The sequence below is a fragment of the Carassius auratus genome, chromosome 47 (assembly GCF_003368295.1).
Source record: "Carassius auratus strain Wakin chromosome 47, ASM336829v1, whole genome shotgun sequence".
Taxonomy (NCBI): domain Eukaryota; kingdom Metazoa; phylum Chordata; class Actinopteri; order Cypriniformes; family Cyprinidae; genus Carassius; species Carassius auratus.
This window is the reverse complement of record NC_039289.1, coordinates 5,508,630-5,522,977: the sequence shown is the minus strand read 5'-3', so window position 1 is coordinate 5,522,977 and position 14,348 is coordinate 5,508,630. Positions and strand designations below refer to the sequence as shown.

General features: G+C 33.6%; 2 protein-coding genes across 7 annotated transcripts; one reads left to right on the top strand and one right to left on the bottom strand.

Annotated features, from left to right (window-relative positions):
- Positions 1-5,106: 5,106 nt before the first annotated feature.
- borcs8 (BLOC-1 related complex subunit 8) lies at positions 5,107-10,398 on the bottom strand. Of its 3 annotated transcripts, none has more exons than XM_026235893.1 (5): positions 10,186-10,336; positions 9,909-10,021; positions 8,054-8,118; positions 6,812-6,919; positions 5,107-5,530 (listed from the first exon to the last, which is right to left on the bottom strand). In XM_026235893.1, coding segments are annotated over exons 1-5 (351 nt in total). In that variant the 5' UTR covers positions 10,187-10,336; the 3' UTR covers positions 5,107-5,466. The 3 variants fall into 3 exon arrangements, with proteins under 3 accessions (XP_026091678.1, XP_026091676.1, XP_026091677.1); XM_026235891.1 differs by having other exon boundaries at positions 5,110-5,530; positions 10,238-10,398; XM_026235892.1 differs by lacking the exon at positions 5,107-5,530 and adding an exon at positions 6,557-6,624 and having other exon boundaries at positions 10,238-10,398.
- On the top strand, positions 5,553-14,347 carry LOC113064890 (DNA-binding protein RFXANK-like). Of its 4 annotated transcripts, none has more exons than XM_026235886.1 (8): positions 5,554-5,734; positions 11,388-11,502; positions 11,620-11,685; positions 13,479-13,579; positions 13,666-13,791; positions 13,906-13,972; positions 14,042-14,122; positions 14,215-14,347. In XM_026235886.1, exons 2-8 carry the CDS (start codon positions 11,403-11,405, stop codon positions 14,283-14,285), a joined length of 612 nt encoding a protein of 203 aa, XP_026091671.1. In that variant the 5' UTR covers positions 5,554-5,734; positions 11,388-11,402; the 3' UTR covers positions 14,286-14,347. The 4 variants fall into 4 exon arrangements, with proteins under 4 accessions (XP_026091673.1, XP_026091671.1, XP_026091670.1 ...); XM_026235885.1 differs by lacking the exon at positions 5,554-5,734 and adding an exon at positions 10,979-11,252; XM_026235888.1 differs by lacking the exon at positions 11,620-11,685 and having other exon boundaries at positions 5,553-5,734.
- Position 14,348: the final 1 nt, after the last annotated feature.

The window sequence follows — 14,348 nt, the reverse complement described above, 5'->3', positions numbered from 1 at the left end:
ATATATATTTTTTTATGTGCTGGCAGGAGTTTCAGCATTTAAGGTCCAAAGCTAGAGTCTTTAAAAAACTTAATAATAACATAAAAAAAAAAGTTATGAAACTTGTAGCCTATATTACTCTTATAAATCTTATCCACTGGAGTATACAGACCCCTAATTTCTGTCCTGTAAGATGTGCTTGCTATTTCAAGGGGAAATAAATAAATAAATAAATAAACAAATATAAATTGTTTACATATATAGCAACATGTGTACATTTCATTACAGTTCATCAAGAAAATTAAATTTCTTTATTACAGATTTGCGGGAACAAAATGCATAAAATTTTAAATATATATTTTTATTCAAAATCACTATCATTATTATTATTTACCGCCTCAAAATATGTATTCAAATGACCATAAAACTAATAATACATTCACAATTTCATACACGGCACAGAACTTCATTCACCTCAACAGAGGCCACTTTAGCTGGTTTCCATTTTTGTCATTTATCTTTAGCAGAGACTTATGAACCCACAGACTACTTCCCATAAAAAGTGACAATGAGATGCACAAGAGAAATACTTCATAAGGTGTAAATGGGTTAACAATATCTCTCACTCACACAGTGGCTTTAGTTCCCCTCTGAGAGTTTAATCTGCATATCATCTGATGCAAGAATCGGCAACTTTGTGTCATGCACCTGAAAGTCCCTCGGCATCCCTCCTGCAGGAATTTCAGTGTGTTCAGATTCCCTCCAGTCTGGAAACAACAAACATAAACACTAGTTATAAGGCCAGAGGTGAAAAAGGTAAAAATGTAACTTTTAACTAACAGATATCGCCCACTTGATTCATCACAGTATATTAAAACAACTGTTTTGTATATCAAATTTTCATAAATGTTGCATATAAATGTGGAGTTTTGTAATTAAATAGGCACTTGCATATTATCAATGCATAAATCGGAAAATACTGTCAACAGTTATGAAAGCAAAACAGCCCAAAATCCCAAATTGATCAATTTTGCCTATATAGTGTCTTGCCTTAAAAGGCATGTTTAATATTCAATATAATTTAGTAAGAATATAAAGAATTATATTAGGGTTAGTTCTTTAATTTAATTTATTTTAATATTTAAAAGGCTGAAGATTTTTATTTTACATAATTCAATGTAATACTAGAATCTTTGGTAACTGAACAGAAATGTAAAAAAAATAAATAAATAAATAAATAAATAAAATAAAAACTCTATCTGATAATGAAATGCAATAGGTGAGAAAGTTAAATAAAGATACAGAATCATAATTTTAAGACTGTCATTATAATAATTTCTCCGTTTAAAATGTTCTCCTCTTAAATAATGATTCTTTAAAGATAAAGATTTTTTGGCATTTATAGTTCCATTAGGAACCTTTAACATCCATCACAACATAAAAGGTTCTTTAAAGCTTCTTTAGATTATTACATTGTTCTTCATAATAAGAAAATGACTGTTATTTTAAGAAATGCTTACTGAAAGGTTTTTTGAGAAACAGTTTTCAGGTTCTACCTTGAACCTTTGTGTGTATAATACATTTATAGCAGTTAATATAATTACTATACGTCTCATATCAAATAAAGGAAACTCTGGAAAGTGTCAAGTGTCAACCTTTTTTTTTTTTCCCTGAAACTTCTCACTTCTGCTTTTGACAACATCATTGGCCTGAAGGTTTTGTACATGTGGTGAGTCTCTCGGTTTCAGAAATAGCCTCTCTGGTCAGCGTTCATGTTTAGGCGATTTTTCAGCCGATGTTTTTTTAGTGTCAGGCTTATCACGTTCAGCACAGCGGCAGACCTTGAGTTCTTGAGAAAAGAAAAAAAAAAGAAAAGAAAAGAAAAGAAAAGAAAAGAAAAGAAAAGAAAAAAACCCACCTGCACATTCAGGGTTAAGGTAACAAGCAATAGTTACCTTTATGTAAATATGTCTAAATACAATGCTTATGACATTTATATATATATATATATATATATATATATATATATTCGTAAATAAAATGCTCCTAATAAAGGCCTACAATAGGATTAATGCTCTTTATATTATCAGCACTGCTTTTGCACCTGAAGATATTTTTTCCCTTTTGATCAGGACATTGCTTGTATACAATGTCACATAGTTCAGAGAAATTTATAATCAAACACTAGTTGTATTTTTCAAAAAGCTTTCCATTGCCTTAACTAAGAGCTCTCCAGAATGCAATACTAGTCTCTAAGGCAACCGATGTAAAGCTTTATCAGTTTTAAGATTGCACCACTTACAAAACACTGTAAAAATGCTGTTGATGAGTCTCTTACATTAGTGCTCTCAAACCCTGGTCCCTTCTTCCAAATCTAATCTTTCTTGTTGAATATAGCCTACTTTAATTTTGGTGCAAAAGAATAATTCTTATTAATACATATTTATTTTGGATGACCCTTACGAAAGGAAAATATATTTACCAATATATTTCTTAAAATATATTGTGATATATTGTAATATATTATTTTCCCTTTTTATTTTCTAATATTTTATATATTTGAATACATTTAATAATATATTGATGATACATATATTATATAATATATTGCAAAATATACAAATGATTGCCGCTTTCAATATATTGCAATATATTGGAAAAAATAAATATATATAAGAATATAGCTATGCCTAATATATTACATGATATTTTCCAATATACTGCAATATATTTTTGTGTCATAAGGGGATACACCTAGATAGCATACACATCTTTAGGATTTCAGTTTTAGATACATTCTAAATCATTAACATCTTAAAGACATCTTCTAAAGGTTTATTTGAAATCTCTGTGAGTGCTATCAGGGTATGAATATTGCAATGTTATTAATGATCTAGGCTATCATGCAAATAGGCCCATTTTAATCAAAGCCACTGAAACGCACCTTTCTAGCATTCTAGAAAGCTCATTCCTGAAATTGTTAGTTAAAGAATAAGAAACATGGAAGCATTAAGCAAATAAAAACAGAAAGTCCTTGCATGACGTTGTTTTAGTGTGTTTTTGTGACAGGCCTATGATTAAACCTATGTACTGCATGTAGCTACAACATGCAATACTCATTTTTAATATTCCTTTACTATTCTTATATCCCTCCTTTTTCTAGTTTGTACTACTCTGCACAATGTTTGAAACTTAACAGGTACATGACGAGTATGATGCTGCATTGCCTGGGCAAATAAATCCAGATGAGATCTCCATTGTTCAATGAAAAAAAAAAAAAAAGTTTTTAGTCTGGGGATTTAAAGTGGATCACATGCTCTGACTGCATGTCAGCGGCGCGAGAGCACGCGCATTCCACATCACCCTCTCGCGCGCCGTTTGTTTTCCTCGTCAAGAAACCCGCAATCAGAAAACAGTGAGAAAGTATAAAACGTCATTTTTTTGATGGACTACTGTTTGTTTATGTGGTAAATCGGACATTATTCACTGTCGGACATGACGCATTCCTACAGTCCGCGTTCTCTTGTGGTACTTGCGTTTTTAGGGATTTTATCCGCAATAATGTCCCTGTTGTCCGTCATTTTGCTGTTCCAGCTCCAAACACAAGAGGCTGTTAGAAAGGATTCGCCTATTCTCGGGTCGAATGAGGTCACAGCTGTGTTAATGTCCGTTTCTCCGGTCCTCTCAGCCTCGTCTCTGACACTCAACTTGGGCTCAGTTGTTGTGTGTTTGCTTCACAGCTATCTCTCGCTGCTGAAATAAACCGAGGAGAACCAGACACACAAAGGTACGGACGGAGAAACTTACTTCTGTGGACACTTAATCGGAATCTCCAACCAAATGAGTGGCATTTATTTGAAAGAAAGATACACTTTCTAGAAGAACATTCATCAAAAAAGAGTTTGTGTTTCAAATAGTTGTAAAACTATTTTAGTTTTTGGTTGTCAGTGGAACATATTTGTAGTAAATGTAATGAATCACACCTGGAGAACTTGAGGAACATGTCTTCATCCACTAAAACTCACTGAGAGAAAAGTTATGAAACAATGCATTCGAATACGTTTGTTGGGGTCACGCTGTATATCAAAGGTTATTGACATTTACTGGACTTTGAATTTTATTTTGACCTCCAGGACTTTGGATATAAACCAGGTTTAAACATTTGAAATAATTTCGAATTCAAAGAAGAGCGTGATGTTGCCAATTCTAGTAGGTCTTTGAAATCAGTGTTTGTTTTGCAAATTGAGACCTTGCATCTAGTCCATATAAGAAACATTTATCTCAGTTTTTTGCTTATATCCAAAGGGCCGACTGGTTTCTATTGGATAGCAGGGTTGTTTTGCCTTGAGAGTTTCAGTTTACTTAGTTGTTAAGTGCTACACAAAAAACACATGGAAGTCATCTCATTAATTATATTTAAAAACTTGAATCATTAGAGTAAGTATATACACATTTACAGAACATGGTTACATTATCCTCATTACACAACTAAATACTGTTCAAAATGTGAACAAATTGTAACCAAAACACCTAAAGCAGCTTATAATTATCATATGTTCATCCTTACATCTTTTACACCAAATATTTATTAACATTTTTTTATTTTATTTTTTTTTTTACTTATGGCTATTTATTATGGAAGCCCATTTCTGCCTCAGAATAAAGAAAAAAAGTGGTCATCGTGACTTTATTTCTTGCAATTGTGCCTTAAATTTTGAATTTATATCTCATAATGTGACTTTGTATATTGCAGTGTGACATTAAACTTCACAATAAAAATTTTTTATTGGAGTTGCAATTTTTTTCCCTAATTGAAATGTTAAATTTACTATTTGCGTATTTACATTTTATAACATAACTTCATATTACAAAGTTACACTAAGTCTTGCAATTGCAATAGGTAACCATGGACCAAAAAAAGTCATAAGGGTCAATTTTATGAACGTGAGATCTGAAAGTCGAATAAATAACCTTTTTCCATTGATGTATGGTTTGTAATGATGGGACAATTTTTGCCCGAGATACAACTATTTGAATATCTGTGATCTGAGAGTGCAAAAAAAAAATCTAAATATTAAGAAAACCGCATTTACAGTTGTCCAAATGAAGTCCTTAGCAATGCATATCATTAATGATAATACATTTTTGATATTCTTATAATAGAAAATGCACAAAATATCTTAATGGAACATGATCTTTACTTAATATTAATTAATTAAAAGAAAAACCAATGATTTTGACCCATAAAATATTTTTTTGGCTATTGCAACAAATATATCTATGCTACTTATGATTGTTTTTTTGGTCCAGGCTTCAACTTTATATCTCCCAATAGTGACTTTATCTCACAATATGAATTTCTTTTTTTCTTTTTCTTTTTTAACATTGGATGTGGAAATGGGCTTCAATACTTTAAAATAGCAATCATTATCAATCAGAAGTGGTGACACCAATTGAATAAAGTATATCGTTCAGGTCTTCATCAGTTTATATCCCAGAGCTATGCTTTTCTCCTCCATCCTTAAGCATGCCAGGATCCAAAGCTCTTTTTCTGTAAAAAAACAAAAAAAAAACAATTTATCAGTCATAGCAGGTAATGGTTTGACATAAATATTTATTTTTTGTTTTTTCTTCACAGCCATGCTCCTTGACTTTGTTTCGAGCACAGGTCAAACCCTGGAACGGGGTCAACAGTGAGATGAGATCTGTACTTTCTCGTAAAACCACAATCAAGAATTCAACTTTAGTTTGAATGGTAACACATCTAATTTGGTGTCAAGTTGGGCATTATATAATACAGTATATGTGTATATTTAATGTGCATAATATACAAACAAACACACTTGTGCCAAAAGTTCAGAATAAGTCTCTAAAAAACATTCCAAAAACAGTAATATAGTGAAATATTATTAAAATGTATATTATATATTAAAATGTGACACTGAAGACTGGAGTTATGGTTGCTTAAGATTACATTTTGCCATCACAGGAATAAATTACTTTTTTTAAATACATTAAAATACAAAAAAGTTATTTTAAATTGTAATAATGTTTAGCAATATTACTGTATTTGTAATCAATTAAATGTAGCCTTGGTCTGCATAAGATATTTATCTTCTTATAAATGCTGTGTCTGTACACTATTCTCTTAGAAGTCAGGCAAATTATTTATGACATTTATAACAAAATATGTATATTAAAAAAATGCTTTTGTACACCCAATATCAACTTACAGGTGTTAGAACATTAACTGGAAAAAAAGGTTAAATAATATTGTGAAATTACTACTGAAATACTTGAAAATTATGTAGCTGTTATGTAGCTTTTTCTTAAAAAAAAAAAAAAGACATGTTTATGTTTTGTCTATTGAAAAGACTGCAGTGAACGATAGATACAGAAAAATACAACTTTAAAAGTTGCGATGAAAAATGAAATTTTTAAATGACATTCCACATAATAACAAAATAAAAGTGTGGGAGAAGCCGAATTGAATTGATATAATGGTACAAAATGTTTTATATGGAACTTACGTACATGAAGCAGGTGTAGAAAGAAGCAAAAATGAAGCAAAACTAACCTTGGAGAAAGATATCCACGAGTCAAGGTGGTGTGACTGAAGTGTGTGTGGGTGTATTGGTCACAGCACTGAAGTGACATGTATGTTTAAAACAGAAAAAGTGAGCAAATTAAAAGTGAAGCAAACGAGCAAAGAAAAATTACAGTAAGGCACATTTACAATTAACAGTGAAGTGATGTATAAGACAAAACTAAACATAGTAATAATAATGTAAATGCAATTTAATAAGCATTAAAAATGGATAGTGACAAGAACCTTCGACCCTGCGTGCTGCCGATCTGTTCCTTCAGTGAAATGGCTTGCCTGAGCAGACCGTCTATGTTCTTGAAATAGAGACTACTATTTGTCATGCTTTTCACCGCACTGAAAAACAGACATGAAGCACATTAAATACAATACTACATAATATAAATCAGTGGTTCCCAACCTTTTTCAACTCGCGGCTCACACAACCAAACACATATGTTTGCGCGGCCCACTGCAAAAAAATTAAATGACCCCGCAACTGATAGGTTAATAACTAAGTACTCAGAAGCTAGATTGTTCACTTTATTTATTCAATGAACTATGAAAAAAAAAACTATCGCGATTTCTTTGATCAATTTTGCGATTGTGACACACACCGATATGCTTTTATAGTCATAATACATTCAGGATGAATTTGAAACATATTTCCAAAAGAAAACCAAATAGAGCTTTATCAAAAAGTTGTAACATCTCTAGAACAGACATACAGTAAGTCTAAATTATCACTATAGTAAAGATGTAACAAAGTGTATAGACTTGTATAGACCCCGTGTACAGGGACTTTTTTTTTCTTTTTTGCCGTGCATTGTTCATAGAGCTCATTAATTGAAGCGGTGCCTCAGGTGTTTGCAGTGTGTATACAGTATGTGTATGCGGTCAGCAGTGAGAGTGCATAAATATAACGCGAAAGCACATAAAAGTAATGCACGAGTGCGAATCTCTCTGTTTGCACGCAGATTTCCTTTGCTCTGTCACAAAACCAGATGTGCTTGCTCAGTGTGTGCGCTCTTAAAACGTGTCTCCTCTCACTTAAACTGCATCCTGCATAATTCTCTCTATGCTCATGTGTTAGATATTAATTATTTTCCCACGTTTTTATTTCTAGCCTTTTACCGCGTGCAGTGTGAACGCTCTGATCTGTTAATATGGGCTCGGAAAAAAGGCACATCACAGACAGAGTGTGAACCTGGAGTTAGGCATATGCCCAGTCTGTTCTGTTCTCGCGCTAGGCGCAATGCATTCTGATTGGATCGTGGAAAATCGTGCTGTAAATCGATTTAGAAATCGCGCACAGTCAAATCGTGATTTTACGACGATTTATTTTAATCGCACAGTCCTAGAATGGACTGGAAATGAACAGAAAATAATTGGCGGCCCATCTACAATACCACCGCGACCCACTAGGGGGCCCTGGACCACAGGTTGAAAACCACTGATATAAATCATTAATTTATGTAATGCATATCTTACCTGCATGCATATTCAACAGTGTAGATTGCTCCCTGACTTTGTTCCTCCCAACTCTGCATGTCTGTCTACAAATTCATCACGACACTTCAGTCACCTTGATAATATTAGGGGTGCTCCGATCACGATCGGCCGATCGTTAATGCGCATCTCGTCAGTAAAGCCGGTTTTCTAATCAGCGGTTAATTCCATCAGGTGCGTGATTTCACATAGAGCAGCTGTTACTACACAGAGCCGTTGTTAACTGGGAAAATACGCCAAAAAACGCTGAAAATGAAGTGGATTTGCGCATCTTCTCTATTAACAACGGCTCTGTGTAGTAACAGCTGCTCAATGTGAAATCAAGCACCTGATGGAATTAACCGCTGATTAGAAAACCGGCTTTACTGACGAGATGCGCATAACGATCGGCCGATCGTGATCGGAGCACCCCTAGCTAATATAATAACAACCAATATATAGTTTGATTATTATACGCAAAGAACAAAAATTCCAGGATTTTTCTTCATATAGTGGATTTCAGTGGGGGCCAATGGGTTGAAGGTCCAAATGGCAAATTGTTTCAATGTAGTTTCAAAGGGCTCTACACGATCCAAGCCAAGAAATAAGGGTCTTTATCTAGCCAAACGATCAGTAATTACTTTAAAAACTAATATATATATATATATATAAAAAGTTACATAATTTTAAACCACAAATGCACTAGCTTGCATTAGCTCTGTGATGGGTGTCTGCAAATTCTCGCATTATGTAATGTTGGAAAGGTCACATGTGGTTAGCTCTTCGCCACTGTACTACAGTTCAAAAAGGTAGAGTTGAGCAGAAAACTCAAGTCTCATTTTCTCCTCAGACTTCAAAATCATCTGACATCTTTGACATTTTTTGTACAGGGCATTTTACATTCTTTGCACGTTTGCTTTGTAAACACTGGGTTGGTACTTCAGCCTACGTAACTACATGACTATGTAATGTATGAAGTCGAGCTAGAGCAAGATGAGCATTTGTGGTTAAAAATTGATATATATAATTATTATTTTTTAAAAGATAAGATTAGGTAAGATTCCTGTATAGAGCCCTTTGAAGCTGCATTGAAACCTTCAACCCATTGGCTACCACTGAAGTCCATTAAATGGAGAAAAATCCTGGAATGTTTTCCTCAAAAACCTAATATCTTTGCAAATGAAGAAAGTAAGACAAGAAAATCTTGGGACGACATGGGGGTGAACTAATCTTTTTAGTCTTGTTAATGTGATTATAACACATTTTATTTATAATGTGCTTTTATCATACACAAATCGCTAAAACTTAAAATACAATAAATAACAATAAAACATGACATAACTTAAAACAGAAAAAAATATCACCTTATTAAAAAGCTTAAGTCATAATAGAAAGTGAAGGCTATTTTAAAAAGATTAGTTTTTAACAGTTGCTTTCAACATGAAATAATAACTCAGTAATATATAACACAGTAGCCTATAACATTGTTTTCCAGGAAAAGTATTTATTTGATAATTCACAGATTATAATGTAAAGTAGGATTCTAGTATGGCAACTCAAATGTTGTAAGTGAAGGTTATTTAAAAAAGATTAGTTTTTAACAGTTGCTTTCAACATGAAATAATAACTCAGTAATATATTACACAGTATAACACTGTTTTCCAGCAAAAAAAAAAGTATTTATTTGATAATTTACAGATTATAATGTAAAGTAGAATTCTAACATGGCAACTCAAATGTTAATTATTCAGGCAAATATCTTAAAAAAAAAAACATTACAGTGTTTAGGCAACTATACTGTCTGTATTCCTGTACTACAGGCTGGGCAATATAAATTAAACACAATAAAATACCGCACCTTGTGTTGTACGAGCTCTGGCAGGGATCTCCTCACGTGCTCTTGTAACCTGTAAAGCGCTATCGACGGCTCATTGGCCAACACATACATGCTCTCGGTGAATTTATCACTCACTGTTGCAGAAATAAACAAAACACGTGATCAGTGTCTTTTCATCAGGTGCATAACAAATGATGTGTAATCTCAAATCAGACTATTATCGAGACACGCGTCTAATAATTCAGTAATATAACGTTAAATTAAATGTTCAAGACCGTGCATACACAAGTACACTCACTCGTTGTTGATTATAGACATGAAAACTCTCAATCTATCCGTGGTAACGTTACCTCTTTTTACTTTCAATTGCATTTCTTGGTCCTCCATCTTTATTAAATATTAATGAGTGATATAAATGTAGACAATTCCTTATGAAAGCGTAGCTGTTCCCCTACGATTCCTCCCAAAACATCATCCGAAGGAAAACACTTGGCCAATAAGTAGTTCCTAGCCACTTGTTCATGCCATTACGATTCATCTCAGTGACTCGAATACTTTGAATCGGTTCACCAGTAAGATTAGTTCACTGAATCGTTCAGTGGCCCGTTCTGCAGATGTTTACCATAGACAGGTAACGAGTCATTGAACGATTCGCTCAAAATACAGAGTCGTTCATGACTGTAATGATCGTATTGAAATTATTATTATTATTTTTAAGTCTACTTAATATATATATATATATATATATATATATATATATATATATATATATATATATATATATATATATATATATATATATTATTGTTCACCCAAATATTTAACTATTTAGGAAGCTGATGGGCTGACTGTTATGGACTATTGAAAAAGACAAAAACAAAAATGAATAAATAAAATTAGATAGATGAATGGGGTGTAATGATCAGATTCAACCAATGAAATACTCTTTCCCAGCCAGCACTCAAATCCTATTGGCTCCAGCTACAGTCAGTCTTCGAAGACAGTAAAGCAGTCACACGTTTCAAGGAGTCAGCACATGAAAGTGAATCAAAACGATTCTTAAAAGATTCGTTCAACCCCCCCGACTCGTTCAAGAACCCCACTTAAAGCTACTGTTCCAACTTTAATAGTTAAGAAAGATGCAATTCATTTTTGCAGCCAAAAGTAAAATATATATCATGAGGAAAAGCAGCCTAATATTTCATACGATATCATTAAATAGAGTTTGAGTTTGTTGAGCTCAATGCACAAGACTCTTATTTTAGTTTCACTTTTAACGAATCAGGAAACGAAAGCAGCCTATACGATCTTACGAACCCGTTAAGTTTAAGATCATGTTTTCTCATAAAGTTAAAAAAATCTAAGGTAAGTTTTTCATAAGACAAATTTTGTTATTTTATCTTAGTTTATTTAACTAATCATGAACGAAAATTGGTGCTATCTTGATTAGTACTTAATCTTGTCTCTATATGTTTCTATATTGCGCACATTTTAAATCAGGTTTAAGAAGTGATTATGGAAACCCGACCTGACGAGAATGCTGTAAACCATTCGACCACTCTGACGAATAAACAGCGTGGGAATGAGGTCACAGTCCGACCGGCCACTTTAGACAGTGAGTCTCACACCTTCTTCTATATACGCTTTATTAAAGGCAGATTTCAAAGGCATAAAATATTAAATATAGTCTTTTAAAGTATAATTAGCTACGGCATTTAATTATGTCTTTTAGACCTCTCAATTCATCAGCTGGCAGCCCATGGGGAGATTTCACAGCTGGAGGTACATTTGTCCAAAGGTATCAAGTCACACGTGCCTTAATAAAAAAAAGAATAATAATAAAAAAAAGAATAAAATAAATAAATGTGTATCCAGCTCATGCATGAATAAATTAATACAGTTGAGATCAACCTATTTTCTAAATTTCAAGGTCACTGCTTACTTAGTCATATTTGATGTAAACACTAAAAGGAGTAGAAGTGCAATTTTTAAAAGCATATTTCATAAATTAATAGTTTTCCAGAGCACAGTATAAAACAACCCAAATTAGATACGTGAAAATAACTTTGATCAAAATTAGAGAACACTTACAGATATTAATAGTTATTGGTGTTAATCTGGCACCTGCTGCTGATTCAATCCAACTGGCAACATTTCTCGAATCTTCACTGAGATACTAGAGAAACTAGAGATGTTCTGTCAGAGATGTTCACAAGACTTTAAAATGGAGTCTTTTTTTTTCTTTTAAGATGTAAGGTTAATGTACATCCAGCTTGTTATATATGTTTTAATCCATTAGAATCCATTCAACTTTATTGTCACTGTGCAGAGTACAAGTACAAAGGTAATAAAATGCAGTTGGCATCTAATCGGAAGTGCAAATAACCGAGTATATAAAACAAACATAGAATGTGTGTATATACATTAAGCTTTATGACATATAGTGAAAGTTATGATGTAGGAGGACAGAGACCAGCTCAATGCAAAAGTCTGTACATACAACACAGGGTGCAAAGAAAGTATAAACTGAAGATGCATTATACAGCGAGTATAAAAAGAAGGTGCATTGTGAGGTATGCAAATATCAAAAGATTATACATGGCCAATGACCATTAACCGTGCAAACGACATCCAGAAGTAGAAATGTGCAAAGAATCAGAAATGTGCAAAATAACAGAGGGAATAATAAGAACATTGTGAGTGAGGAGTGCAGAGAGGTTATTGTTCAGTTCACTTTATTTTTTAAGGTGGTGTATCCAGGATGTAGTGTTCAGCGCTTGAGATTGAAGTTCAGTAGGCTGACCGCTGAGGGAAAGAAACTGTTCCTGAGTCTGCTGGTGCAACAGCAAACACTCCTATAACATCTCCCCGATGGGAGAGGAGTGAACAGTCTGTGATTGGGGTGAGAGGAGTCTTTAATGATACTTCTCACTCTCCTTAGGCAGTGTTTGTGGTAAACGTCTTTGGTGGAGGTATAGCGCGACGCCAGTGGTGTATTGGGCAGTTTCACCACCCGCTGGAGGGCTTTCTGGTCTGAAACACTGTGGTGCAGTTTGTGAGAACATTACCATGTTCAAAACAGTTTTTCTGTAATCATAAGGGTCCTATCTACCACGACACACAAGAAAATATGTGACACAGATATTACAAAATCATATAAATAAATTATTTTTAATATAAGTCGGGGTGTTCAATTAAAGTTCCAAGAGGCGTGGCTTCTCTGTTTTCTTCCAAGCAGAGGTATGGACAAAAAACTAAAAATATATATATATTTTTTTTTAAATGAATTGTATTTTTACATTTAGATACATGTGAGGCCATGTGACAAAAATACTGTTTTCGTTCAGGCTTTTCCTCCTAATTTAATATGTTACTTACAAGCATTATCTACTAAAAATGTCTACAATAATCAAAATGTTCTCATCGTGAGCAGAAAAAAATGCAGTGTTGAACACTGTGGTATACCTACAGCTTATATTACTTTAAATTTCCAGCAATGAACAATATTTCAGAAAAAAATCAAGTATTCATAGATTGTTCTCTAATTGTGACCTCCACTGTATATATATGTGTGTATGGGTTCTCTTGCAGACAGCTCTCTGCTTAACAGTCAAGATGAGCGAGGTTTCACACCACTAATGTGGGCTGCTGCATTCGGAGAGATAATGATGGTGGAGTTCCTCCTTCAGAAGGTGAGAAAGACACGTTTTCTTAGCCACTTGAGGCTGGAGAATGTATAGCGTTTACTTTTCATTTGATTTCTTTTCTATAATATCAGGGAGCAGATCCGAGAACAGTGGCTCGGGAACGAGAAAGTGCCCTGTCTTTGGCCAGCGCAGGAGGATTTGCAGACATTGTTAATATTCTCCTACAACATGGCGTTGATATCGATTCCTATGACTGGGTATGAGCGGTTTAATTATTCTGAAAATAGTACATACTATTAAAAATACCACACAACCACTAAATACTGCATGTTTTTTTTTTTTTTATGTAAAAACTGAAACTTTTTTTACAGAATGGTGGGACCCCTCTTCTGTATGCAGTTCGCGGGAATCACATAAAATGTGTTGAAGCTCTCTTGAGTAAGTCTTTTCAAAATAATCACGCATTTTATTATTTGTGATGATGAACTAAAGTAAGCTTGTGTTTAGGATGTGGGGCAGATATCACGTTTGAGGCAGACTCTGGCTACAGTCCTGTTGCTCTCGCCGTCGCATTGGGCCACAAGAAAGGCAAGAGTCATTACTTACAGTATTCTGATATAACCAATAATACATTTTAAATTGTTAATTAATAACTGACAAACCTACCAACTTGTTTGCAGTGCAAAAACTGCTTGAAGATCATATTTTGAAGCTGTTTCGGGGACCAGTTTCAGTGTCTGACGACACATGAAGCAGTGGACTGCTCTTTCAAGACTTTATAATTATCCTGCATAGTTTATTTTGACATGGGACA